Here is a 25,743-nt window from a genome sequence, read left to right on the forward strand (position 1 = left end):
TTACATATGTAACAGTATTTCCTCCCATATGAAAAAAAGGATTTAAGGCATTGTTGTGAAGTGTAAAAGTGTCATTCAATTGCATAAATATAAGTAATTGGTAATTTTATTTAACTGTAAACTATAATCATTTTATTATTACCATTTTAACTTGGAATTTAAATGCTAGTACAATTAGATATTCATGAGAACACCGCATTCCCGAATCACCATCACATGGGCTATGATTCTAATTTTTCGTCATTAATAAAAAGGATCAGAAAGGTTAAAATGGAAAAATATATACAGGGACCTGCATAATGACTGGTGCTTTGATGGCGCATGGTGCGCTTCTTTGTTTCAAAGACTTGGCCACTTCCACTGAACGGAGCTGGGGGGCACCAAAGTCTGCTCTCCAGTCTTTCTCCCTACTGTATTTCACAGCCTCCCTCACGTCTGTCCCCCCTTTTGTGTAGCTACCCGAATAAATTAGCAATCCAAGTAAGTGAAGGAGGAAGGAAGAGGTGGAGGAGGGTATGGAGCTGAGTAGGGGGCTGGGCCTTGTGGCGGACGATTCGGCTTTCGGTTGGTGAGGTGCACTGTACCCTGAAGCGACTCTGTCTCAACACGCACAGACACACATCCAAAAAGCACCGTGTCTCAATGACTGGATGCTGAGAGAGAGAGAGAGAGGGAGAGACAGGGAGCGAGAGAGAAGCGAAAAGTGAAACACTGAAGATCAACGAGAGACTGTGCAGAGGACCACAAGCGTCTCCTTTCTGCTGCAGATAGTGAAGAAGCCGTGCAGCTTCCCAGCTGATCCAAACGCGCTCACCTGACTCGGGGACGGAGACGCATAAAAACCCTTCCCTGTGGAATACCCAACCTGTCGGTCAGCGGGATTAGAGCGTCTGTGGAATTAGCACTACTGGCGTTTTGCGTTGATATTATGGAACATCAAAAAGCCTAGTCCAGCTGGCCAGCAAGATTCCATTCAAGATTCTGTCCTGGCGGATTGTCTGTCGTTTGTGAGGGATTGGAAAACCCGTTTGCATACTAATCAGGTTGTGAAGGGGATATCCAGGGTGCACATCCAGAGCAGCGGGGGTCCGATGAGTGTAAGTGATCGCTTTTTACTTATCTAAACAGTGATGTCTCATTCACGGAATAAGAATAAAGAATAAATGCAGGCAGACAGTCTCTTACTGGGAGGAGGCTGGTGGTTTCCCATGCAGAGGGGTATGCACCCTGCATCTGCACCTTGCGTGCATGGGCTGATAGCTGATCTCTGTACTGTGCTGTGGAAGGCTATACTAGAGAGACACAAAAGTAGCACAGGATCAGCGCATCACAGTGATGCACTGTAACTTAATATTGATTATTGATTCCCAGTCAGAGAGGATGGGAAAAAAGAGTGATTCATCCCCATTTGAAATGAAAAAGCGGCCAATCCGGTCGACTACCACACAAGCTAATTACGCTTTATGGAGCTGGTAACGGCAAGTCAGTGGTTTCTTCCACAGTGTTGGCAGGCTCAGAGTAGCTACTCTTTTTATTTTGGAGGGACGACAGAACCACTCAATGGGAAACACCATGAAGTGCACAAAGTGGGTCAGCGTTTGTTAAAAGTATTTCTCAGGGAGACCAACGGGTGTGACAATGAAAAATGCCCGCAAGGCATCACTAGCGGAAAGAATTTTAAATATTGCTGTGTACCACTGAGCAAGGCACACATAGGGTCTGCTCTGCAAATGCTGCTGTAGTTCCTCATTTCTGCTTTTCTGATTATGAAAACAGAACCTCAGACTGGAGCAGGACTCTCTCAGTAGACATGGACTGTATACTTTAGTTTAGTTTGGACTGCTCATGACAGTTTTGTTATGCGGCAAACAGATTTTGACTCAATCTAACTTTTTCCCCTCTAACATAAAAGTGTTGTTATTTCAGCCATTTCTGTCTGTATATGTTTACATGGCCAAAAGCTAAAAATGGGAACCCACAGGCATATTTGAACTCCTTACCACAATACTTATTCCAGTCATATCTGGTGTCCACTGAGCTCCTCGGCACTTGGTTTTCTGCTGCATGCAGGGGATACTGATGTTTGCATTATTGCACTATCCACTTACATCGTCCCATGTGCTCTAGCCTTGCAGTACACTGACCTCAGAGACAGCCTCTGGTCTGCATAAAAACAGCAAGAGTTTGGTTTCTTGCAGAGTGATGAGGCGTGCAGCAAGACATTTTTCTAACAGGAACCATATGCATATCTAGTGCCACTAGTAGCTACAACTGAGCAGAGCCTCAGTTTATACTAACAACTTATAATTATTCACATCAGCTGCTCGGCAGAACTGATCCTTCTTCGCAGGAGAAGGATTTTAAACAACCCGGGTTATTTTCACAGTTGTTTTTATCTCCTCCTGGTAAATTCATGCTCCCTGATGCAAGAGGAGTACATCTGGAGGCTGGATTAGATTTTAATTTGATGCTGGGTGGGGTTCATTCTGTTTCTTCAATCTTGAAATCCTACATCTGAATCACACTGACATACAGCCAAATATTGTTCCATTTTGGTTTTTGAGCTGTCATCAATTTCTTTTTCTTCTTCCTTTAAGGAAACTCCTTGTTCATTCTAATGCTCTTCCTTAAGGGAATGTCCAAGCTACCGCTTTATTCCTTTTTTTGCAAATCTCAAGCAATGTTTGGGAGTTTACCCTGAAATACACAGGGTAATCAAATTGTGCATTTGCCACCCACATTGACACTGAAATTCTGTTAGTACTGTATACACCATTGTCCTCTTTGCAACTCCCACAAAAGCCACATAAGAGAGAAAAATACTTCTTTTCCCAGTCAGGTTTCATTACTTGCGTGATTTAATCCCATAACTCTTTTCTCACTGTCTGATTTTAAAAAAAAAAAGATTGCGAAAACAATACACATACAGTATTGCGGAGAAAACTGTAGCGGGTAAATCTTTTGTGTTTCAGCTCATCATCTCAAACCACCAAGTGCTGCCAATGAGGGAGAGCGAAGTGAGAAAAACTGAAAATATCTTCCCCATCCAAATGATGCCTCTGAAGCAAAAAAAAAAAAAAAAAAAAAATCTAATTGTATCCCAGAACTGTTTTTTCCTGTGTTTTTGTTTCTCAAGCATGTGAAATCAGTGTCTGAGCACAAATATCGGAAAGTGACTCACAGACTCCTCTCCATCTAACTCTTCCTCTTGCACGCACACTCACACACAAATACACAACAAACCCTAACACGTGATAAATGCCAAGTTAGACTCGTGTTCTCTCAGGTATGCAAATATGATGCAGACGCACTACCAGCCAGCAAAACACAAACACAAACATAAACAGCAAAGGTTGTTTCCATTCTCTCTGGCTCCACGATGAGTAGCTCGTGTGTTAAATATTTACCCTCCATCTTTTTACTCACTGCATGCTGCTGCTGCCTCGAGTCTGTGTCGGTGTTTTTATTTACCTCTCAGTCTGCCATCGTAGACATAACACAAGCCAAAGACCCAATATTTTGGGACTTTAATGCCATCTTAATTTATTACGGAGGGTGTAGACCATAAGCAGTTGTAGGCTGCAGTGCTGTGTGAGGGAGTAGCTCTGTTTTCCTGGAAAGTCACTTCTTGTTTGCATCACCATCCACACAGGAAAGCCAGACTGTTATTAATAGCTTTACTAGTAGAGTTAGAAGAAAGATTTCTGCTGATCAGGAGTCTCATCTGCTAACTACTCCTCGATTGTTCTTTGTTATAATCCCACGTCTTGATTAACAGCTACAATCGCCAAGTTGGTCATCTTGTTATCATTATGATTTGTGAAATTTTCCCACTTTAAATCCTGGCTTACATGTGCATGGATTACCCAAAATGAAAATCTCAGTTCTGTGTAGAACAGCCGCATTCTTGCTGCTGCAACTGCGGAAGATATTTTTTGAGTTATGAAGTACAAGATTATTCTTCCCACTGTGTGGTCATAGACTTGCTTATCTTATGAATATACTAGCAAACTTAATCAAACCCCCGTTAGTCAGTCATCCAAAGTCATGCCTCATCTTTGAGCTCACACTGAAAACTATTTTCAGAGTTCTCTGTAGTCTGTCCCCGTTTGGGAAAAACAGATCTTACCTTTCAATGTATGGAATGAAAATCCATTTATCTGTGGCACTGGAGAAGATATTACTGTAGGACAGTCTCAACCATTCAAAGGAAGTGGCTTGACTCTCCTGTCAGACGCTGAGCTTTTGGTTTGTTCTGAAACCCATATTTTGAACTGCTGTCTTCATTCATGGTCTTTGTCCTGGCAGTGGGGATCCTACTGTAATGATAAACCGAACATGAAAGATTACAGACAAATGGGGAGAAAAAAAAGAAGAGGCTTTCTGCATTGCTTTTGGACCAGTTTCCCTACTTTACCAATGCGCTAAGCTTGAAATGCATTACCTTGCTACACTCTCATCCTAAAATTCAACATCAAACATTATCCCATAAACTGAGTGGCTGCACATCAGGCTTTTAGCTGATTCACGATTAAGACCTAGAATACTGACTGCTTTGAATGGGTTGCTATATTCCTGATTGAAGCTGCAGATGGAAACCTCTAAAGCTTTATGTTGTCTCAAGTTTCAAGTTGGTGTGACACTGACTTCCAGAAGTGCGGCCAGACCACTGGAAATGTGGGTGCCTTGTTGTTGTAGCAGATGAATGGATAAATGCATGCGTGTGTGCACGAAAGTAAGTGTGTGGCTATAGCTGAGATCTCTCATTAGGGGAGCAACTAATCACTATTTGCAATTAGCAATTAATCTCTCAGCTGTTTTCTTAACTAACACAGTAACCATTTAATCTGTCAGAAACTACTAGAAAACCCTTCTATAATTTTCAATATTCTAATACTCAACAGTCCAAAACTTAAACTTCGTTCATGTACATATGTGTATAACACTATTAGTGGCAGTTAGGTAATTTGTTATCTTTGCAGCACTGTAGCCTTAGATAATAGCAGAAAGATTTCTGCTGAGATTGTTTTATTGATTCTCCCTCAGTGAGGAGATGATTAGTACTGGCAAATGCTCCACTTCTACTCATGTATTGGAATGAAGTGATGTATTCATTTCATTAGACACACGAAGGGATGAATTTAGGCTCTGAACAAAGATGAATGAAATGCGGTAACTGGCTCCTGCCCATGTGAGCGCTTTATGGATAAGGAGTGTCTGCGCTCACAGTCAAGCACGGCGAGCGGGGAAGAAGAGAGAAGCTGTCTGTGTAGCGTCTCATGTGTTTTTAATGAAGTAAGTGAGATGATCTGAGCTTCTGGTAACTTCAAACACTTGCGGCGAGCTGAGAGCTGTGTAGGGCATCGCAGCTCAGGTGAAGCAATGTGTTATGCAAGCTAAGGGATTCATGGCTGGATGTGTGTGTGGGCGGTGTGGAACGAAAAGGAGGGAAGAAAAAAAAGTTGGCTGGGAAGAAAGTTTTTGGGGCTCTTGATAACTTAGACACTTTTTATATGTGAACTATGTGAAAAGGAATCTGGATCCACATCAGTAGATGTGGATATTCCTAGGTAGAAGGTGCAGGAGTGTGGGAGTGGAGGTTGAGTGGGGCATCTACCAGGTCGGGGGTTTGATCCCTGTCTAGTCTAGTCTGTGCATCAACGTATCCTTAGACAAGATACTGAACCCTGAGCAGCCCCCGAAGCATCCGTGTGAGTGCATGTGCAAATTTTAGACATTTGCACACACTTACACACCTCTGAAAAAGGACCTTGCACGAATCTGTGTGTGATTGGGTGAATAAAGGGTAGCATAAAGTGCTTTGTGGGCTCAATTAAATTAGAAAAGCACTTTATAAGTACCAGTCCATTTACCATTTAAAAGATTTTGACCTCAGTTAATGAGAATTTGATGAAGTTTGAAAAATTTGAAAAGCAGCCTTGAAGGTTGTGAAAAATGTTGTCTGTTGTTAACTTTTATGTCAAAGAGTGAGCTTCATGCATTAAGCTTTCTATTGAAGCCTCAGGCTGTCTATCTCATCAGCCTTTTTTGTCAGTGTTTAATTTTGTCGTATTAGCGTCACATAATTGATGTGTTTGGATGCCTGTTCAACTGTGTTGAACAAATTGAAAACAAAAGATAGACAGTTTTAATTCCCAGGCTTACCACAAGAAATATAATGGAGAAACATGATACAAAGGCATTTTCTTTGGAGAACAGCTGTCGGCGCACCACCAGCCCAAGAGTTGATGGAGAAATTAATAACTTATAGGCCAAGGCGCTGTCCTCAGCTACAGATGAGTAATTACACATTTTGATAGTTTCCCAGATAAGTCGCCAGACAAGAACCAAAGTTCAATGTCTCTCTTTAGGTTTTTATTTTTTTATTTTTAACAAAGCTATTGACCTTTCTTCACCCTAAGAAATTGCTCTGATAGCTGGCGAGGTTTTCAACAAAACATTTTTATCACCATGATTAATATTTATGTGTTTTATGAAACAATAACATGACCTGATACGACTTTGTGCCTGGCTTGCCGTTAGGCCATGTCTCTGATTATTTCATTGGATGGAATACAGAAGGAGATTAAAGTGTGCATTCGCTTGTGTATCTCATTGTGTATGTGTTGCAAGACAGTGTGCCGTTTCCCTTTTACTAACCATGTTTTGGCTACCAGCTGAGTGTTTTGTCTTTGGACTTTTCCTCTTTTTCTTCATTAGCTGATTCTGTGAGTCTTCTGATATAACACTCTGCGCTTCATCACTTGTTGGGACAAAAGTCTGCCTCGTACACCTCCCTTACAGGGACCAGGTTTAATCCTCAGAAGGTTTAAGATTCATTTGAAAGTTTTAGGCCGAGAATTACGACTGGGTTGAAGAGGGGTTAAAGGTCGGGGTTAGGCATTTAAGGTTAGGATAAGCCTCTAGAGAATTAAAGTAAGTCAATGAAGTGTTCTCACAAGTATGTGTGGGTGTTAGTGATAGACACAGATATATATAAATCAACAATGGAATTTATTTGTTCAGGTTTTCATTTAAACATAATAAAGTGTACAGTGATTGGTAATTATATGGATTTACTTAATAATAACATCCAGAAATAATGAATAAAACATACAAACTATGAATAAAAACTTCCAGTGTAACAATATTTCTGTAATGGACTCATTAAGTCGCTGTTGTTACATTTTAATGTCTTCCACATTCAACAATAGTTCCTAATGTTTAATTGCTTCCAGTCAGTGTTTTCTTTTCACTGGACAAAATAGATGTTCTTCTCATGTACAGAGCTCAAAATGCAAACCACGAATAAAAAAGAGGAATGCATGAGCTCCTGTCATGGTATTTTTTTTTTCATTTCACCTGCAGTGTAATATTGTTTGACATAGTCATGGATAAGGTTCAGCTCGACACCTTGCCCATATGGGATATTAAACATGCTCTGCTGGTGAGGGGCAGCGAGTGATGTAGGTGGCAGCTGCTGCTTCACTTTATTAAACGTTTCACCACATAATCTTTTTTTTGTTTGCTTTTTTCCCCCTCTGTCTTTTGTCTTATTTTCATACTGAATTCTCTCTTATGCTGCTCTTTTTTTCAAAAACCTTTCAGAAAACCTTTAAAACCTTGAGAAAAACACACATATTCATCAGAAGAGCTAAGCTCACTGCACGTTCACTTGGCCTTGAAGGTTAAGAGGTGAGCGAAGCAGCTCCGGCTGTGTTTTCACTTGCTCCATGGCTTCACAGATGGTCCACAGGGTACATTATTTATGTGTGTACATGTCAGTCTGCATTTGTGCGTTCGCTCACACTAACTTTTTTGTTTCGTTTTCTTTAAAAAAAATCCTATTCTGAATCAAACTTTTCTTCTGCTGCATCTCTATTTTCTTTTCTTTCTCTGCTCTTTCCATCTGCACGGCGCCGTTCTCTGTCGGCCGGTAAAATCTAGGACGTTTTGTCACGGGGGACCTGGTGTAGTTTGTAACTGCGTGTGTCTGCATTCTGGCTTGACAGCCTCTGTGAGAGTAAATAAACAAATCTTGAGTCATCACACTAGCTTTGAATTGTCATCTTGGTGCTGCAGAGTTCTGTCTTTTGCAGTCATTTTTTTGCTTCAGCTGGTATCCCCATTGAAGTAAGAATTTAAGTAGTAATCTGCAAAAATTAAAGCGTAACTTGTCTATTTTTGGAGCAGCATACTAAATTTAAATGGACTCGAAACTTTAGCCAGTAATGACTTCTAGGAATTTAGCACAATTACAGATAAGTAAGTCTAAGTAATGCTCAGAATATGTAGCTAGGCAGTGATTCCCAAGAGCTGTTATTGGTTTTATTCTGCCCCAGCTCATAGAAGAATGTGTGTGTGTTGCGGAGTGTATTTTTGGGATGTGACCCGATACATTGACAACAAAGCAAAATAGAAAGTATATATATGTAGAGCCAGATCCAAATGATAGACTATTGCCAATTTAGTTTTCAGTTTTAAGATTTGGATACTATTACTATTTGGTAAAGAGAATAAGCCCTTTAAGAAATCATTTTTTGAGTAACGCTATCTCCGATCCACCAGTGTCACCTGTGAATTTAATTAAATTCAATTTTATTTATATCACGCCAAATTGCACTTGATAATGTAAAGTGAAAACCCTACAATAATACAGAGAAATTGCCAACAATCAGACAATCTTTTGTGTGAATGGAGCTGTTTTCTCTCTTGGCTCAAATGTAGGCTGTGCACTGTGAGACTCAAGAAAGACAAAGTATAAAAGCAAGACTGGGTAGCCTCCTTTTAAACATTCATGTGTTAGCAAAGGGAAATGTAGTCTCCTTGTCTGAAGGCGCTCCTTTCTCTCATTTTGGACTGAAAGCAGACCGAGTGCTACATTGACTCATTAGCCCACCTGGACTTTCAAAGTCTTACTGTAGGCCAGCGCTAACTGGTTGACATGCTAACTTGTTGACATGCTAACTTGTTGACATGCTAACTTGTTGACATGCTAACTTCAGTAGAAATCTCTGCAGCACTGCACATGTTTGTCATAACTTCATAGCTGTTAAGTCTTCACATTCTGCCGATAACAATAACTGCGTTTTCATTTTTCAAAATCTATTTTAAAGTTCTTACAGATTGCACCTTTAAATAAGTCATGAGATGGTTTTATATCCAAATAAGAGTGTGGAGGCAAATAACTAACTTTTCAAATACCTTTGGATTAGACAGTTTTTTTCTCTTATATTTACATCCTCAATCAGAAAGCCTATTGTTTTAACTTTTTTCATTTTCTATTTGATTTGGCATGAAAGCCACAAATGAAAACAGATTATGGACTTCATTCTTATTCTTAGTAGGTTCCTGGCACAGACTGCTGTGCTCTCTGTGAACTCACTTCCCCTTGCCCACCCTCTGCAGCCATGCTCATGTCACTCGACATAGGAAAAAGGTGATAAAATCAAACTCCAGAGCTTTTACGTTTTATGGACAAAGTTTAAAAAAACAAACCAAAATCTTTCACAAAGTTGAGATAAATGTGTGATAAATAAGTCCTTATAAGAGAGTTTGTAATTGAGCTTTTAGCTCTTAGTAACAATTTGATAGGAAGAGAATTAAAAGTCAGAAATTTTATTCAAATTATAATAAGATATGTGAGATGAATTATAACACTATCCACAGGAGACCAACGCCCGACCAGTTTTAGCACATTCTCTTTCACTTTTTTTACACTATCTGGTTGTGGATGGATTAGGACTGACGTCTAAAGCAGAGGAGTGCCAAGGAACTGGTTCTTATTCCATCATAATTAATTCAAATGTACTTACTAAGGGCTTACCAGTCTTCACACTGGAATTAGGCTGCGTTTCACTGGTTGTGAGAGCTTTTACAGTTACATGCATCCCTTGGGTGATGTACTCCAGTCATATGACACAGTCATGAACTCGCTCTATGAGTAGTAGTATTAATATTGATTGTATTTTGGTGTAGCACAAACATGTATATTTCAGTGTGTGTGCAACTTTCCAGACAGTGGCCGTCTGGCTGTCTGAGAGCCTGGTGCTGTTATCCTTCAGAATCACTGGGTGAGGGTTGATTCAGTTGTGGAAATGAATTGAAATTGATATCCACCTTTAGTGTAGGTTCTTAAGTTGAGGAAAAGTAAAAGCGGAGCCAGGGAATTACACGTAATATGCACAAAGACACACAGACGGCTCACACGCACATGTGCCTAGTGCTGGTGACAGCTGGGGTTAGAAATAGGACGTCTATATCCAGATATGCATGGCAAGGCAACTCAAGGGGACACAGCAGTCATTGTTTTTGTGCTCCTAAACACACACATGCGCACACATACACACAACCCAAGTGACATAAAAAGTGAAGAACAAAGCTTTCCTCCATCCTACACCCCCTGCAAGACTCAGCCCTCCTTCCCTCGTCCCACAAAGCTTTTTTGGCACTGTAGACCGCTGCAGCCTGTTTCACTACAAACTGACCTAACCTTTCATTCTCAGTCATTTAAATGTAACCGTATACTTGCACAGAAAATGCTTTGTCACACTTTTACAAACCAGAGCATTGCCATGTTGGGGTTATCAAGCATGCATGTCTTGTGCCTGATGATACACTAGATTTTAACAGATGGGGTTTTAAAAATGCAAAAAGATGGTTGTATCCAGTGTTCTGTCTTTGTGGCACATTTTATTGTTGACTTTTGACACAGCATGAAACCTTTTCCTTTTATTCTCTTCTCTTTCTGTCTTGACTGTCAATCACAAAGTTTGGCCAGCTTTCTGAGTGACACGGAAGCAGTTCCAGGAGTGACAAGTATCTATAGGCAAAGCCCTACCCTTTAACCACTGAGAAACCAGCTTAATGCAACCCTTTTGCTGTTCCATCAAAGCAAAAGATGGCATAGATATCGGTGATACAGAGCGGCCTATTTTTACTTGGAACTTTGTGACTTTGAGTCCTGTTTGGCTTGGCTGAGCGTAACTATGGCGTGCCCAGCCAGATCTGCTAAATACATTAGAGGGAATGGACAGAGGGAAGGAGGAGGAGGAGTAGAACATGCAAGGGATTGGGAGATGGCACCACACGTGGAGAAGCTATTCCTGACAACTGAGTTTCGATAGTATAAACACATTTACACACATCCTCGCGCACATACCGTACTGCTTTAAATGGTCACATATAGAAAACGCTATGGTTTTCTATTATTTGGCTGCAGCGCTTAGGAGCGGAGGCCCATGCATTTGAGGCTTTGAGGGCTGCACACAGCAGAAGGAGATTATGGGGGTGCAATGCCAGATATAATGTGGCTGAGACTGCGTGGAGCCCTAAGGGTCTGCCCTGTCTGTCAATGTGGTCGCACACAGATGATGTCACTGCTTGCATGCACATGTCATGCACACATGAAAGCCTGCAGACAGGTTGAATCTTGTTTGTTGTGCTGCTTGAACCCGTTTATGTCTTATTTTTCTGTTTTTTTTTTTTTAAGATTAGGAGAAATTCCAAACCTCTTTAAATTGGCCGTGCATAATTCATCATAATTTTAAAGAGAGCCACTAGAGGGAGTGTATCAGGTGATTATCTTTTACTCCGCTGACTCTTTGTTAAAGCCAGAGTACTTTCAATACGAGCTCTGTTTTAGCCCCTGCACTCTCCATCCCTCGTCGGCTCGTGTTGTCCAAAGCAAACACAAGTGTATTGCAGCCCATGTCAAAGGTGGAGATGATGTCATGGACAGACTGCTCATTGACAGTGACAGATTGCAGCCATGCGATCAGTTCATCAATATTACCTTTCACTGACACTCAACTGAAGCAGTGAGAGAGAAAAGACGTAAAAAGACTGGAATACACCCTTTCTGACATCATAAGTTCTGCCTGCACAGTCCAGTGGTCTCTAAAGGCAACAGACCTGCCAAGCCAAAGCAAACTGCAATGAATGTTACTTTTGCTATTGTGTTCCAAATCTGCTTTTTCCACGTCTCTGCTTTGTTCTTTTCATGCTGTTCTCCTTGGTCTGCTCAATGGCTGTGTTATGGTACTGAGTTAATTTCATCAGAGCGACATCTCAAAAGGCCCAAGCTATGACTCTGAGTTTCCCTCACTGCAGTTAAAAGGCTTTGTTTTATCATCACACCCCTAATTGTCTCCCAGACCTCTTTCAACTTCTCCCTCTCCTCTCTTTTTGTCTTGTTTCAGACAGACACAAACACTGACAACTACTTTGAAACACAGAGACAACAAAAGAAGGGCTTTGTGTGCAGACATGTGCTCAGCTTGAGCATTGTGTAGGAGTGCAGCAACTGTCCAGAGCAGCCGTCTGTACCAGATGTAGGGGTCAGTCAGAGGGGCCAGTATCAGTGTCCCCTTCCCCAGTCCCCGTGGAGCTATAGCCTTTATTAATCTTTCCTCCTCAGAGGCCTCATAAATGACCGCAGGTCAGAGTCAGTAGAAAGACTGGTAAAGTGGATGATAGCACGAGGATTCATCACATAAAATATTGTTTATGTGTTTTATTTGTGTCATATGCATACTTAAAAGTTTTTAAGGAGACTTGTAAATCTAAACTACTATCAAGAAACTCATTTCCTTCTGATTATTGTATATGAGATAGCAGTCATTCAAAAGGGTAAGTCTATGGTCCTTTTGTGTGTGAGATTATGAATTCTTTAGTTTAATGTATGTGCGAAATCTGCAGCCAGCAGCAGGCTGGCTTTTTCTCTAGAGGTGAAAGACATTCCTAAAGTTAACTGTCCAGATTATACATGCACTGTGGGAGTGATTTTTTTTGGTGAATATGGCCATCCAGCAAGGGCCACCGCCCGCCATTGAAAACTTGTTTCCAGTCTGCTACTGGCCTTTTGCCTGCATCGCACATTTATAGTTTTGATAATTTAACAGCAACAGGGGCAGGAATCATTCACATTCCAGAGAGTTTAGGCATTAATGTTCAGATCGCCGTAGAATATTGTTAAAGCATCATCTCTCTGGTCTCAAAAGTGTGATGAATGAGTTGTGTCAGGGCTGGACGGTTCTCCTCATTGCAGGATGTTTTGAAGAGTTACATGCTCAATAAATCTTCCCTTATAAATACGAGTGGAACGTGCATAAACAATTGGTCTCATTTTGAAAGTAATCTAAATATTTGTAGACTTCGCCAAGGGGTAAAACGTGCATCTATCTCGTGAGAGTCCAGTTAAACTTGTTCGGTTAAACTTGCCAGAACATTTATGAGCGTATTTCCAGGATTTTATGCTAGTATGCAAAAGTATGTGTCAAAACTGGGTCAGTTTCCATTTGCAGATAATTATTGGTGTTTGTTTTAACTTGCTGGAAGAACCAGATGGTGGTTATGCCGCAGGTTAGCTTAAAACACTGTCAGGTGAGTTTTAGTTTGACTTTGAAAATCTTGTGATTAAGGTTCCTGCTGTCGACATGTCATGTGTTGGAGTAGACCTACAGTACCTTACCACTTTCTGGCACAAGAGGCTAAGCATAAACAGTTGCTAGCAAGAAGCGTGTGACTCTGCAGGGGTTTGTGGACAGTTGTTCATCATTACTTCCATTGATTTGGCATTAGCACGAGGAGGATACTTTATGGAAGCGTGCATGATTTAAAGTTTGGGGAACCAGAGAGGTTAAGAGGCTAAGCTATAGGCATACTTTCCCAGGCTTTCTGCGTTATTGTACATTTATGCGTGTAAGCATTTGCTGTTCTGATCTGTGTTATCGATAAAACATTTGACAAACAGATCTTAATTCCCAGTGTGTTATGTTCTGCCCACTTTAAGATATTGTCACCCAGTGGATAAAAGTTGTTATCCTGTGGATAATTATAAGTTATGACTGTCCTCAGTTTGGTCCAACCCACTGTGGATCCTGGACAGACTCAGACGTCCATTGTCATGCTCTTTCAGTGCTTCCAGATCCAGCTGGAAACTTCTGTCTAAAATGTTATATATATCTATTTTATGGGAAAAAAGCTGAAATTCATCAGGCAGTGTCTTTAATATCTGTTCTATACCACTATAAATGTGTTAGCACCTTGTCATGTGGGGATTTAAGATACATACTCAGTGAAAATAAAAAAGAAATGAACATTCTCTTTTTGTTTCATGCAAAACAGCTAAAGTGAATTTTCAAGAGGGAATTTTCAATAGAGAATGAAAAGCGCTGTACACTTGCTCAATTCAGGTTTAATAAAATATACCTGCACTTTTAAAAAGTCATATTTTTGTGGCTAATATTTTCTTCCCTCTCTTCTTTTCTTCCAGGAGTTTTAGAACCCAGCCATGCCGATAACAAGTAAAGGGTCAAGAGGGAGGTCTTGGGTCAGTGAACCCTGTGTGCGCTCACGTCTTTGGCATCAGAAGGTCTATTTTTATTTCTGTGTCATCCTTGTTCTGGTCCAGACAACAACTGTTCTCGGTGCACTAGAACTCCAGCTGGATGAAGAGCAACCGGCAGGGACCATTGTTGGGGACATCAGTGCTGGGTTACCGCCTGGTGAAACTGCAAGTCTTTATTTCATCTCGGACCACGAAGGCACAGGTGTCAGCCATGACCTCAATATTGACGAGACCACAGGCATCATTACCACTGCACGCCGTCTGGATCGTGAACAGAGGGACCACTATAACTTCATTGCTGTTACAATGACCGGGGTCACTATTGAAGTGTCAATCACTGTCAACGACATCAATGACCACGCACCTGTGTTCCCAAAAAAGAGTGCTGTTCTTAAGATCCCTGAGCACACAGCTGTGGGCACAAGGTTTTCTCTGGAGCCAGCGACCGATGCAGACAAGGACCAGTTGACCACCCAAGGCTATGCTATTCGTGAGGGCAATGTAGGCCAGACATTCAAACTTGAGACCAAGAGAGGTGCTAACAAGGCGCTATATCTAGACCTGGTAGTCAATGGACTGCTTGACAGGGAAAAACGCTCATCGTACACCCTGGTAATAGAGGCTTTTGATGGGGGCTCACCTAGGAAGATGGGATCTATGACCCTGGAGGTGACTGTGACTGACATAAATGACCACGCGCCAGTCTTCAATCAAAGCAGATACCACTCTATTATCTCTGAAAGTCTCCCACAGGGAAGCAGTATCCTCCAGGTTAGTTTTTGTGCTCTAATTTGTTTCTAAAATTATGTTTTTGACTCCACATTCATCAGGATTTTTTTTTTGCTGTCTGTGCAGGTGTTTGCCACAGATGAGGATGAAGGTGATAATGGGCTGGTGCTTTATGAAATCAACCGACGTCAGAGTGACCCTGAACGCTACTTTGTCATTGATGTAAAGTCTGGGGTCATCACTCTGAATAAACCCCTGGACTATGAGCTTAAGAGGGTTCATGAACTGGTGGTCCAGGCCAGGGATAATGCCAGCCACCCTGAGGTAACTGCATTGTGGCCCCTTCATTATAGTGCATTAACAAAGCCGTACAGTGTGTTTAATGGTTTGTAGCATATCGTATTATATACTTATATTAGATAGAAAGTGCTAATGAGCCGCAAAGAGCACGAATCCTATTGATTGATACTGATGGTCCAAATTCATTATTATCTAGACATGGATTGCTCGCTGGTTCCATTAAATTTTGTGGTTCCCAGATGATGAATGTCAGTGACACATTGTGGTTGGTTTCACCATTTTTAAGACAAATATTGTATGGCATTGCTATCTAGTCTGTTTCAGGATTTGTGATCCCCTGAGTTTCCTCTATCACCATCATCAAGTCAAAGCTAATTTGTTTTTCCATCACTTTGGTTTAGAAGAGTGACTGTAGGCCTAGCAGCACCTCTAGTATGAAGAACAACTTTATTGCTTGACCAACACATTTCAGTCTGTAGCCTTCATCAGTGTCAACACGTGGTGACATGATGAAGTGTTGCTGGAGCTTGTTTTCCTGACCACTAACATGTTTAGCCTAAATTAGTCTTAAATAGCCAATTTAAGCATACCAACAGTACAGACTAATATAATGAATGTGAAGAACTTGTGCTGCGCTGATGAATTCCCAGTAGAAGAATTATCTAAATCCTATAACTTGTTTTCACAGGTGACCAATGCATTTGTGACTATTCATGTCCGTGACTACAATGATAATCAGCCTACTATGACCATCATCTTCCTCAGTGAGGATGGTTCTCCAAGAATCTCAGAAGGAGCCCAGCCCGGCCAATATGTAGCTCGGATATCTGTCACCGACCCAGATTATGGAGAGTACGCCAACGTCAATGTGTCCCTTGAGGGTGGTGATGGGAAGTTTGCTCTTACAACCAAGGACAGTATCATTTACCTTATATATGTTGACCAGGTCTTGGACAGAGAAGAGCGGGATTCATATGACCTGAGGGTGATGGCCACAGATTCTGGCACACCCCCGCTCAGAGCAGAGTCCTCTTTCACCATCCAGGTGACTGATGTCAATGACAACCCCCCTCTGTTTGACCAGCAGGCGTACAGACAAACCATTCCTGAGGTTGTGTATCCTGGATCCTTTGTTCTTCAGGTTACTGCCAGGGACAAGGACCAGGGCCCCAATGGGGATGTGCGATATAGCCTGCTAAAGGGCAAAAACTCTCACTCTGATTGGTTTTCGATCGATCCAGTTACTGGGATCATTACCACAGCAACTGCTCTGGATTTTGAATCAGAGCCAGCGCCTAGTGTGACTGTGGTTGCGATGGATAGCGGACGCCCGCCGCTGTCATCGACAGCGAAAGTGGACATTGTGCTGCAGGATGTTAATGACAACACGCCGGTGTTCTCCAGCAACTTCTACAATACCTCCATCAAGGAAAACACCCCAGCGGGGACTTGCTTCTTAGAGGTAGGAGAAACCCTGACAGAGAAAGTTTTCTCCTCAGCTTTTTGCTTCTCCTTCTAACTTATAAATCTTTTATCTATTTTTCTCTCTACTTGTCTTCATTTTGTAGAGGAACTGACATTTTTAATTCTTTGAGAGCTCTATCTTGCAGTGTGTTGAACACAAAACTATTGTCCTACTTACGCAGCCAAAACCTAGTATTCACTGTCTTCCCAGTCCTCTCATCTCTTTATTCCCTCTCTCTTTTCACAAACACACTCCCTGTAAAACCCACTATGATTACTCCCCTGGCAAAGGCCTGATTTATACATCAATATAAAGTGGTCTGGAAATCAAAGTCACGTCTGAAGTGAAAAGCAGTCTCAAAGTCCTGCTTCACAATGGATGGGGCACTTGGAAGCACTGACACATTGTGATGTGATTCATAAAGTCTGGGATATTCAATGATCTCATTTAAAGGGAAACTATATCTAACAGAAAGAAGAAAAAGAAAAGCAGGGAGGGAGTCTTTACCTGAATTCCTGAAGCTCCTTTGAGGAGATTTACTCTCTTCTGGTGTGTCCTCTCTCTCACCTCGTAGGATTGCCATGGTAACTTAGCCAGAAATGTGGGGTGAGCCCTTGGTATCGGTGCAGTACCTCGCTTCAGCTTAACTGTCTTGTTTTCGTCATGATTTCAGCAGCTTTCTTATATGAGGCGGACCTCTAGGAGAGCTAGATTGTCTTCCAGAAAGGTCTTAACATGGCATCGTGCACAGATCAGACCAGCAGATTTTACAAGCCAGTTTTAAACGCTTTGACATGAGGCAGAACCCCCCCCCCCCCCCCCCCCCCAACCCCCTTTTTTCAAAATTTTTAAGATAGCTCACTGCTGGGCCTAAAACACCACTGAGATTCTAATAAAAGGCTCTGGTGCCATATTAAAACCAGAAAGACTAGTAGAGTTTCATGTTCTTGTAGGTTCACTTATCATGCATTGGAAAAGCTGGCATATGGGCTGGCTCCTTTGGGAAGACATGAAATGTAATGAGGACTATAAGATGTAAATGAAGTAAAACAGCAGAGGAGAGAGGGATTGATATCTAGAAAGAACAAGAAATGCACAGATGGAACCTTTAAATGTTTTCACAGTCAGATCCAGGCGGTGATTTTGTCTGAACCCTGTACTTTGTCCTCAATTAGCCTGCCCTTTTGCATTATTATTCACTAATAATGAACCCTCTAGACCCTCATTCCAGTTGTTGCAACAGTTGTAATCAACTGTTACTGATTTTTTTCTTTCTAATCCTAGCCGGCAGTTATTCTGGCACTAGGTGCAGGCTAATCCCATGCCAGACATCACGGGTAGTTTTCCAGTGTGCCAGAGAGATTGAATAAGGTTTGATTTAGTCATTCCGGCACGTTCCTCAGTGCTTGCTTCATCTGTGCCGAGAAACTCCAGGCGAGAGTCTCCCCACAAGAGCTGCAGTTTTTCAGTATAATGGCAGCTGGTGTTAACTTTTTTCTTGGCCAGTGAAACATGGACACACAAGCGCACAAAATAATCTGAGACCTGACATCATAGCTTAATGAATCCTGTTCCAGATATGTTTTGAACTGATCATTTAAATGGTAAATGGTAAATGGCCTGTATTTGTATAGCGCTTTTACTAGTCCCGCCTAGGGACCCCAAAGCGCTTTACACACCCAGTCATCCACCCATTCACACACACATTCACACACTGGTGGAGGCAAGCTACAGTTGTAGCCACAGCTGCCCTGGGGCAGACTGACAGAAGCGAGGCTGCCATATCGCGCCATCGGCCCTTCTGGCCATCACCAGTAGGCGGTAGGTGAAGTGTCTTGCCCAAGGACACAACGACTGAGACTGTCCAAGCTGGGGCTCGAACCGGCAACCTTCCGATTACAAGGCGAACTCCCAACTCTTGAGCCATTTAATTATTGTAATTCACTTGCATCATTTTTTTACACTGTCAGCTAGTGGGAAAGTCGAGATTTGGGTCAGCTGGCCTGCTTGGATTCAGTTTACATATTTTTTTAGGGTGTTATTTGGCACAGATTAGCCGTTTGTGAGATTTGTCACGCTCCACACAGTTAAGACAATGGCAGAATTGTACAAATATTTACAATATTTAGCAATCACTGTTTGGAGTTTGGAACTACTACGCTGGCCTGGCTGGCTAAGTTTGGATTTCGGACACTTAAAAATGGGGGGAAATCAACTAATGTTTAATATCTAAACAAGGAAATGTGTTATCAGGAGACATGTATGAAGAACGTTCTATATGCTGCTTTTCTTTCAGTCTTTCCTGAGTCCCACAATTTGCTTTTTGTTTTGTTATATCTTTATTTTCATTGTCATTTGTTTTCTCCCAGTTTTTCCCATGTTTCTGTCTCGTTACATCTTTCTCCATAGGTTGATTTTGCTTTCGCTCACTCTTCACCTACACATACACACAAATATAGTACATGCAGTGTGTAGGAAGCTTCTTATCAGTTTGGCCACTCTAGTAATCTGTAATGTGCTGCACTGTTTATATGGCCACGGCACAAAGGGGTTATTTATTTCTCAGTTTCCTCGCTTTCCTTTTCTTCCGCTTCCTTAAAGTATTTCCCAGGCTGGAGAGGTTAAAAAGTGGCTGTGTGTGTTTGTGTGTGTGCGAGTGTGTGGCATACACATTCGCCGGAATCGGGTTCACAACCTGAGAAGGTAAAGGTCATGAGAACGTTGGAGATTTTAGCTGGTGGTGAAAAGCAAGCAAAGGTAGTCCTTAAAAACTAAAAATTTGCATGTGATGGTCGCTGAAATCATCTGATCTCATGTCATCATTCTTTCTGAATGACTGCTACTTCTACTGAGTGCATATGATGATTACTTTCAGATTTCTTACTCGTTTAAAATTTGTGTTTTTCAGAGTTTTCCCATTTGTGTGCGTTGTTCCTTGCAGAGCCTCTGTCAAATCCAATGACATGCTGAGTTCCAGCATAACCTGACTGCTGGAAAGGCACTGTTAATCTCACAAGCAGTAGCACGCACACTCTGGTTGTAGCTCCAAAACAGCCCCAACGGACATCAACAAATTGATGCTTTGCTTTGATTAAAGAATAAAGCAAATCAAGTCCAAATTAAATAAAAGTGAAATGATGATTTCAAAACAAAAAGATAAATTAGCTTAGATAGTTAAAAAACAAAACAACAAAGCGGAAAGCAAGTTTTTTTTGTGCGTGTATATACGAGTATGCGCATGTCCGTATGTCATCCAGTATGTCTGTGTATGTGTATGTGACCTCACTTTCAGCAGGTGATCTCCCCTGTGATGTTCAGCATGTGGTTTCCTGGTCAGAGCTGTTGAAAAACACTCATCCAGACAGACACACAGATGTGCTCTTCTGGGAAATGTACTATATGAAGAGATGGGAAATGGCTTGTTGGCATTGCTCTACAAAAGCAGTGAAGCGCTGTAGTACCACAGCCCAAATACACAAATCTGCTTAGTAAACTCGAGTTATAAAATTAGAGCTGCTGGCTTCAGGCAACTGAGAACATGATGATTTTATGACAGTCTCACTAATCCAAAACACTGTCACTCCTAACTGGACACTTTTTGTTAGGCTTAGACACCAAAATATTCTGAAGTTCATTCAGACCACTTTGAGGTGCATACAGTCAACCTGGGAGGAGTACAGTACAATATAAAACATGACATTTCCTGTTTCCACTAGGTGGCGCTCTAAAAGTTTCTTACTACTATCGCACGACTCATCAAACCTGTTAAGTTTTGTGCAGACTGGACAATATATCTTTGAATTACAGCAATTGCGTGCTTCATGACAAAACATCGAAATTTAACACGCCGGTAGGGTAACGCCCTGTGATGAAAACTTAGTTTACAAAATAATGTAACACCAACTCCTTAAGGCTTTCCCGAATAAATTTTAGATGTCTCAGGTCAGTCAGCTGGATCCAGTACCCCAAACTGTTAAAAATGTAATTTGAATGTTTCCACCATATGGCTCTGTGACTGTCGTTTAATATTGCCATATCACACTTGAGAAGTTTGGGTTATTGTTTGAGGCATAGTTGTGCGGTAGTTGCACCATCACCTGAGAGCAAGAAGTTCTTGAGTTCAAATCCATCAGCTGGCTGGAGTCTTTTTTCTGTGTTGTCACAGAATCTCACATAAGTACATATGGGCATGCCTTTGAAGGTAACCGAAACTAAGGGAAAAACATATAGGTGGGGGAGGTTTCTTTTAACAGGTGGAGTTAGTCTTTCTGAACCTACCAGAAATCCACTTAAGCAAACACAGCGTGTCTATCTGTCAGAGCAATCAGCCCTTTTGGTGTGAAGTCCAAAGTCAGAGATCCCACAGCTAAATTCTATTCAGCCTCTATAAGGAACGCTTACACACATGCACACTGAGACTAATCACATTTGATAAACCAATAGCAATAGCTCCAGAGAAAGATTGTGGCTCACTGAAAGCAGGAAGGTATTCAACATAAGCTTCCTGTAACACCAAACCAGTCTCCCAGTCTCCTGCTGGTGTTGCGCTGAATCTAACCCCCATGGAAACCAGAGCCAGAACAAACCACAGCTTCCACTTGGAGCCCATTCCCCTTTTCCAGCCCAGTCTCAAAACACACTATAGTTTTTTATTTAGCTTGAAAAAGTGTGAGGAAGATGAAATTTATTGTCCGCTTGACGTCTTCCCTCACTCTTGCTCTTGCACAGCAGTAGCTGGTCTTTAATAAGGCCCGCGCCTGTTGAAACTCTCGCCCGTGACTTGGGCGTTTTGATTAATCTGCCAGTGTGATGAATTGACTTGGATCAATAGCTGAATGGAGAAAGAGAAGAGGTTTCAGCGCTCACTGTCATCACATGCCACAATTTGCATTTAACAGGTGATAGTCGACAACAAATGCTCGGTTTTGCACAAAGACGCGAGCGAGACTGAAAAGTTGGTGAATCGTTTCATGCTGTTAACAGCTGGCCCCTCTTCTCATATGCTTTTTGTCTGGTACAGTATTTCTGCCTCTTTCGGCCTCTCTCTCTCCGAGTCACACGTCTCTCAGCTGCCGGCGTTGTTGACAGGATGTGTGTGACGAGGGATCAGGATGGTGTGTCTGCTATGTGAACTATTCTCATAACATCCATCAACACTCACTCGGAATTCGTCACCTGTTTGCTACTGGAGGCTCAGATACCATGAAGAAAATCCAATTTGGTTTTCGACTTGTGCCTGTAAACTGTTGGCATAAAGAGGTGGGCTTTACTTCTTAAAATTATTGTAGTAATAACTTTCTAAGGTCTGAACTCAGGGGAGGTTCTCTGGTTTTATAAATGTTATATGCTACCCCCAAGGGTTTCTTTTGTTGGACACCTTTTTGCAGAATATATTAGATCGATTACTGCCACAGTGTGTCTTTTGTCCCCTCTCCTTCCCCTCATCCCTAATCAGTCATCAGTGCTTGCTCATAGGGGGCCATCTGATTGTTGGGGTTTTCTTTCTGTTACTGTTGTGTCTTTACGTTAAAATGTAAAGCTTCTAGTTGTTGTGATTTAAAAGATCAGCCCTACGACTGTGGGTGTTGCTTGCTTTATAGCCCAACAATGAGAATTTATTTCTATGAAAAAACATGGAATAGATGTCATTTGAAATTTGTTCTTTGTTGGATCAACTGTTTGTGATTTGATGGTTTGATTTTTCATACAGTGGTATCACTGGGTCAAGCTTTCATATTGCCAGTACTGTTGTGTCCCCTTAGAGCCTCTGGATGCGTTAAAAGAGCTGATTATGGTTCTGACACTCTTAGATGCTGTTTTTTGCCCAAAAAAATTAAATCACACTTTGATTGTTTAGTTTAAAATACACTGTGGAGGTGTACAGAGGCAAAATTTGTGTCATAATCCAAGAGTTCTGGTTTTATTTAGCTGGTGTTATTTCTGCAGACGTTTTTTGTAGCGACTGTTTCTTGAATGGAGAGTAGATCTAATGTGATTCTATGTGATTTTATTATATTACCCAAAACGATATTCTTTCATTTTACCCAGCATTAGTGATATTTCTGATTCAGATGTATAAAAGAAAATGTAACTAAGCAGGATGCTGCTGTTGAAAGCATCTCATTTTTCCTCGTTTGTGCATTTTATGTACCTTTCAGCAACTCGGTGAGGCATTTTTAATGAATCCTGACCACATTGTGTCCAAAAGGAGATTTCAAGATATGTGTGCAAGTTGGTAGTGCTGTGGTAATGAAGGAAATGTCTCCAGCAGTTCCAGCAGGGTGTGATTTGGATGTCAGGAAGTGGAGCTGAGCTTTGATGGGATATGGTCCAATTTAACCTTTTCAATGCATAGATGCATTGGACTACACGCAGAAGCAAATCTGTGAGCTGTGAGGTTTTTTAAGGCCCTATTTTCAGTTAACTGAGCAGGCAGCATTTTTAAGTCCATCATAAATTTGGTCCTATACATGGATAAGTGCTGTTCTTCTTCTTCCTCCTCTTGCATTTACAGCTGAGAGGCCTCACAGTGCATATATGCTGCTCCTGGGATTTGATATGGACAACCTTAAGCCTCCTAAGAACTTCAGGAGCTATTTACATAAAACACCCTTGCTGTTATATAGAGGAAGTGGAAGTGATGCATATAACAAGACTTGCACTATATAACCTAACAATGTAAACCCTGCCCATTTAAAGTGGTTCTCTATTTGATGGTGGCACAGCTTCAGAGCCTCAGATTTTCCTCTGATCTCGACAGTACCTCTTTCTGCTGGAATATTTTCGGTTGTAATCAGATTGAAAATGTTAAACTCTTATCAGAACGCTTTCATTTTTCTCTCTCTTTTTGTTTTTATGCAAGCATTAGTTTGATTCCATATCACAAGTTGTTGGCATATGCTGTGTTTTAAACCTATCAGAGTATTCATTCATGTGTGATCTCACTGGCCAGTGCCTCTGTGGAGGGGATGGCCTCACGCCTCATTAAGCCCAATTCTCTGTACCATATGGCAGTGAGGGCTTTTCTTCTTTCACCCCTTTTTTCTGTCTCTCTCCAATCTGACTGCTTTCTCTTTCTTGCATTCATCTCATCTGGTAGTGACTACTTCCTTTCACTTTTCTTTTCTGGCGTGGATACACTGTGGATCTAACCAAAAGGTGTTTTCACGCAAACACGCACATCTTGCTGCCATGAACTGTTCTAGAGGTTACCCGAAAGAGGAGCATGCAAGAATGTGAATTCCTGAATTAGCCATCTGGGAGTTAAAACAGTCTTTAACCTGTCAGCTTCTCAGTGTAAGTTCAGTCTGAAGTCCAGTTTTGCTCATGTGAGAACAGCTCAGGTATATCTCTGGTGACTTCACAGTTAGTGAGTGGGTGTCATGTGTACTGTCTGCATACTGCATGCTCTATCTAGCTCTCGGCCTAAATCAGCAAGGGTATTTTCCAGGGAAACGAGAACGCAATTAAAGCAGACTATCGATTGCTGTGTGCGACGTGTGAGAAAGGGCAGCTTCTCTCACACTGTCAGCTGGTTGTTATGATGTTTTCCAATGTTTCAAATATTTCAACAATACTTGACTCGTCTTTTAAATGGCTGAGGGGTTCTTGAACATATACCATTTTATCGTCTCTGCAATGGATGAAGGGGTATACATGACACAATGGTAAAATGTGAAGCTTATCTTTAGTGCAGAGGGTTTCTATCAGCAGTCTGAAACAGACAAGGTAGAGGCATTCAGCTTTAGCAAGAAAACAGTCGAGATAGCTCCCGTCGTCTGGTGAACAGGCCGATATCAAACATCTGCAGGCACTGGACCCTCCATACAGAACACAGAGAAAACTGCAGCCACACTCACACTCAGATGCACGATTTCTTTATCTCTCTCAGGACTATCTCCTTATTCCAGCTCTCCTGGGCAGCTCGTTTCCTTTGTGCAATATTTTTTGTCCATACTTTGTCTCTGAGCATTTTGTTGCTGTCCTGTCTGTTATTGGTTGAATCTGCCTTTTCTCTACCCAACAGTGGAGTTTGAGAGGGAAAGGGAAAAAACCCAGCTACACACATATACAAAGTGACAGAAAAGGGCACAAACGCACGTGAGCAGCAGGTTCATTAGGTCACACTAATCTAATTTCATGACACACTGAGTAGAGTTGGTGTAAATTAGCATGCTTCCTGTGTATCTTTATGTCATATTTGCTTTGGGAGGGGGTTCTGCAGTTTGGAACAGCAGGTGGTCAATAAGTTAGGGGAGAAGGGCAGTATGAGTGCTTGTTTCCCAGTATATCAGTTTCTGTCGGCTTTACAGAGGGATAGATTTTAGATTGAAGTCCCAGTTGGGTGTGACCGTGATTTTTCTCTCTGAGGGCTTCGTTTGGGTCATATATGGATAATTTAATTTGTGTAATCCAGTTTGCTTTGTTGTCTTTTTCGCATTAGTTGGGCAGTTTGTTGTCTGCGTATATGTTATAGTGTACATATGTAGATATTTGTTGTCCTCTTCTACTTCCTTCTCACCTCAGGAGCTCAAATATGGAGAGATGCTCAGAGTAGCAGAGAGGGGGAACATTAGTATTCCAGATATAGTGCTTTGAAATGGTACCAAAAAACCAACATTACACAACGTGGCTGGTTTTGCTTAGTCTATGTGATAGCACGGAAATCGCAATCATCAGTAAAATGGGTTTTATATCCAGCATGGTCCACATCACGTCTGTCATGCATGCACCTTATATCGTCTATTCATCCGATTTCAGTTTTTATAAGGATGGCTCTCACCATGAGATGACTATTAAAGGTTTGAGCAGCATCAAAAAGAGTGGGAAAAAGTTTCCACTCCCCTATAGTGGAATCTTTTACAGGAGATCTTTTACTATTTCTCACCTGCCCACACTA

At 41.6% G+C, this 25,743-nt stretch overlaps 1 protein-coding gene across 1 annotated transcript in view; it reads left to right on the forward strand.

The window, feature by feature from the left end:
- Positions 1-567: 567 nt before the first annotated feature.
- Positions 568-25,743, forward strand: part of dchs1b (dachsous cadherin-related 1b) — an 83,859-nt gene continuing 58,683 nt past the window's right edge. Inside the window, exons 1-4 of the mRNA XM_087847326.1 lie at positions 568-1,097; positions 14,276-15,121; positions 15,206-15,403; positions 16,068-16,841. Of these exons, the coding sequence (XP_087703452.1) occupies positions 14,294-15,121; positions 15,206-15,403; positions 16,068-16,841 (1,800 nt within the window). The 5' untranslated portion in view covers positions 568-1,097; positions 14,276-14,293. The remainder of the gene's footprint in view (positions 1,098-14,275; positions 15,122-15,205; positions 15,404-16,067; positions 16,842-25,743) is intronic.

This window comes from Neolamprologus brichardi, chromosome 10, assembly GCF_056152115.1.
Source record: "Neolamprologus brichardi isolate AB-2024 chromosome 10, ASM5615211v1, whole genome shotgun sequence".
NCBI lineage: Eukaryota > Metazoa > Chordata > Actinopteri > Cichliformes > Cichlidae > Neolamprologus > Neolamprologus brichardi.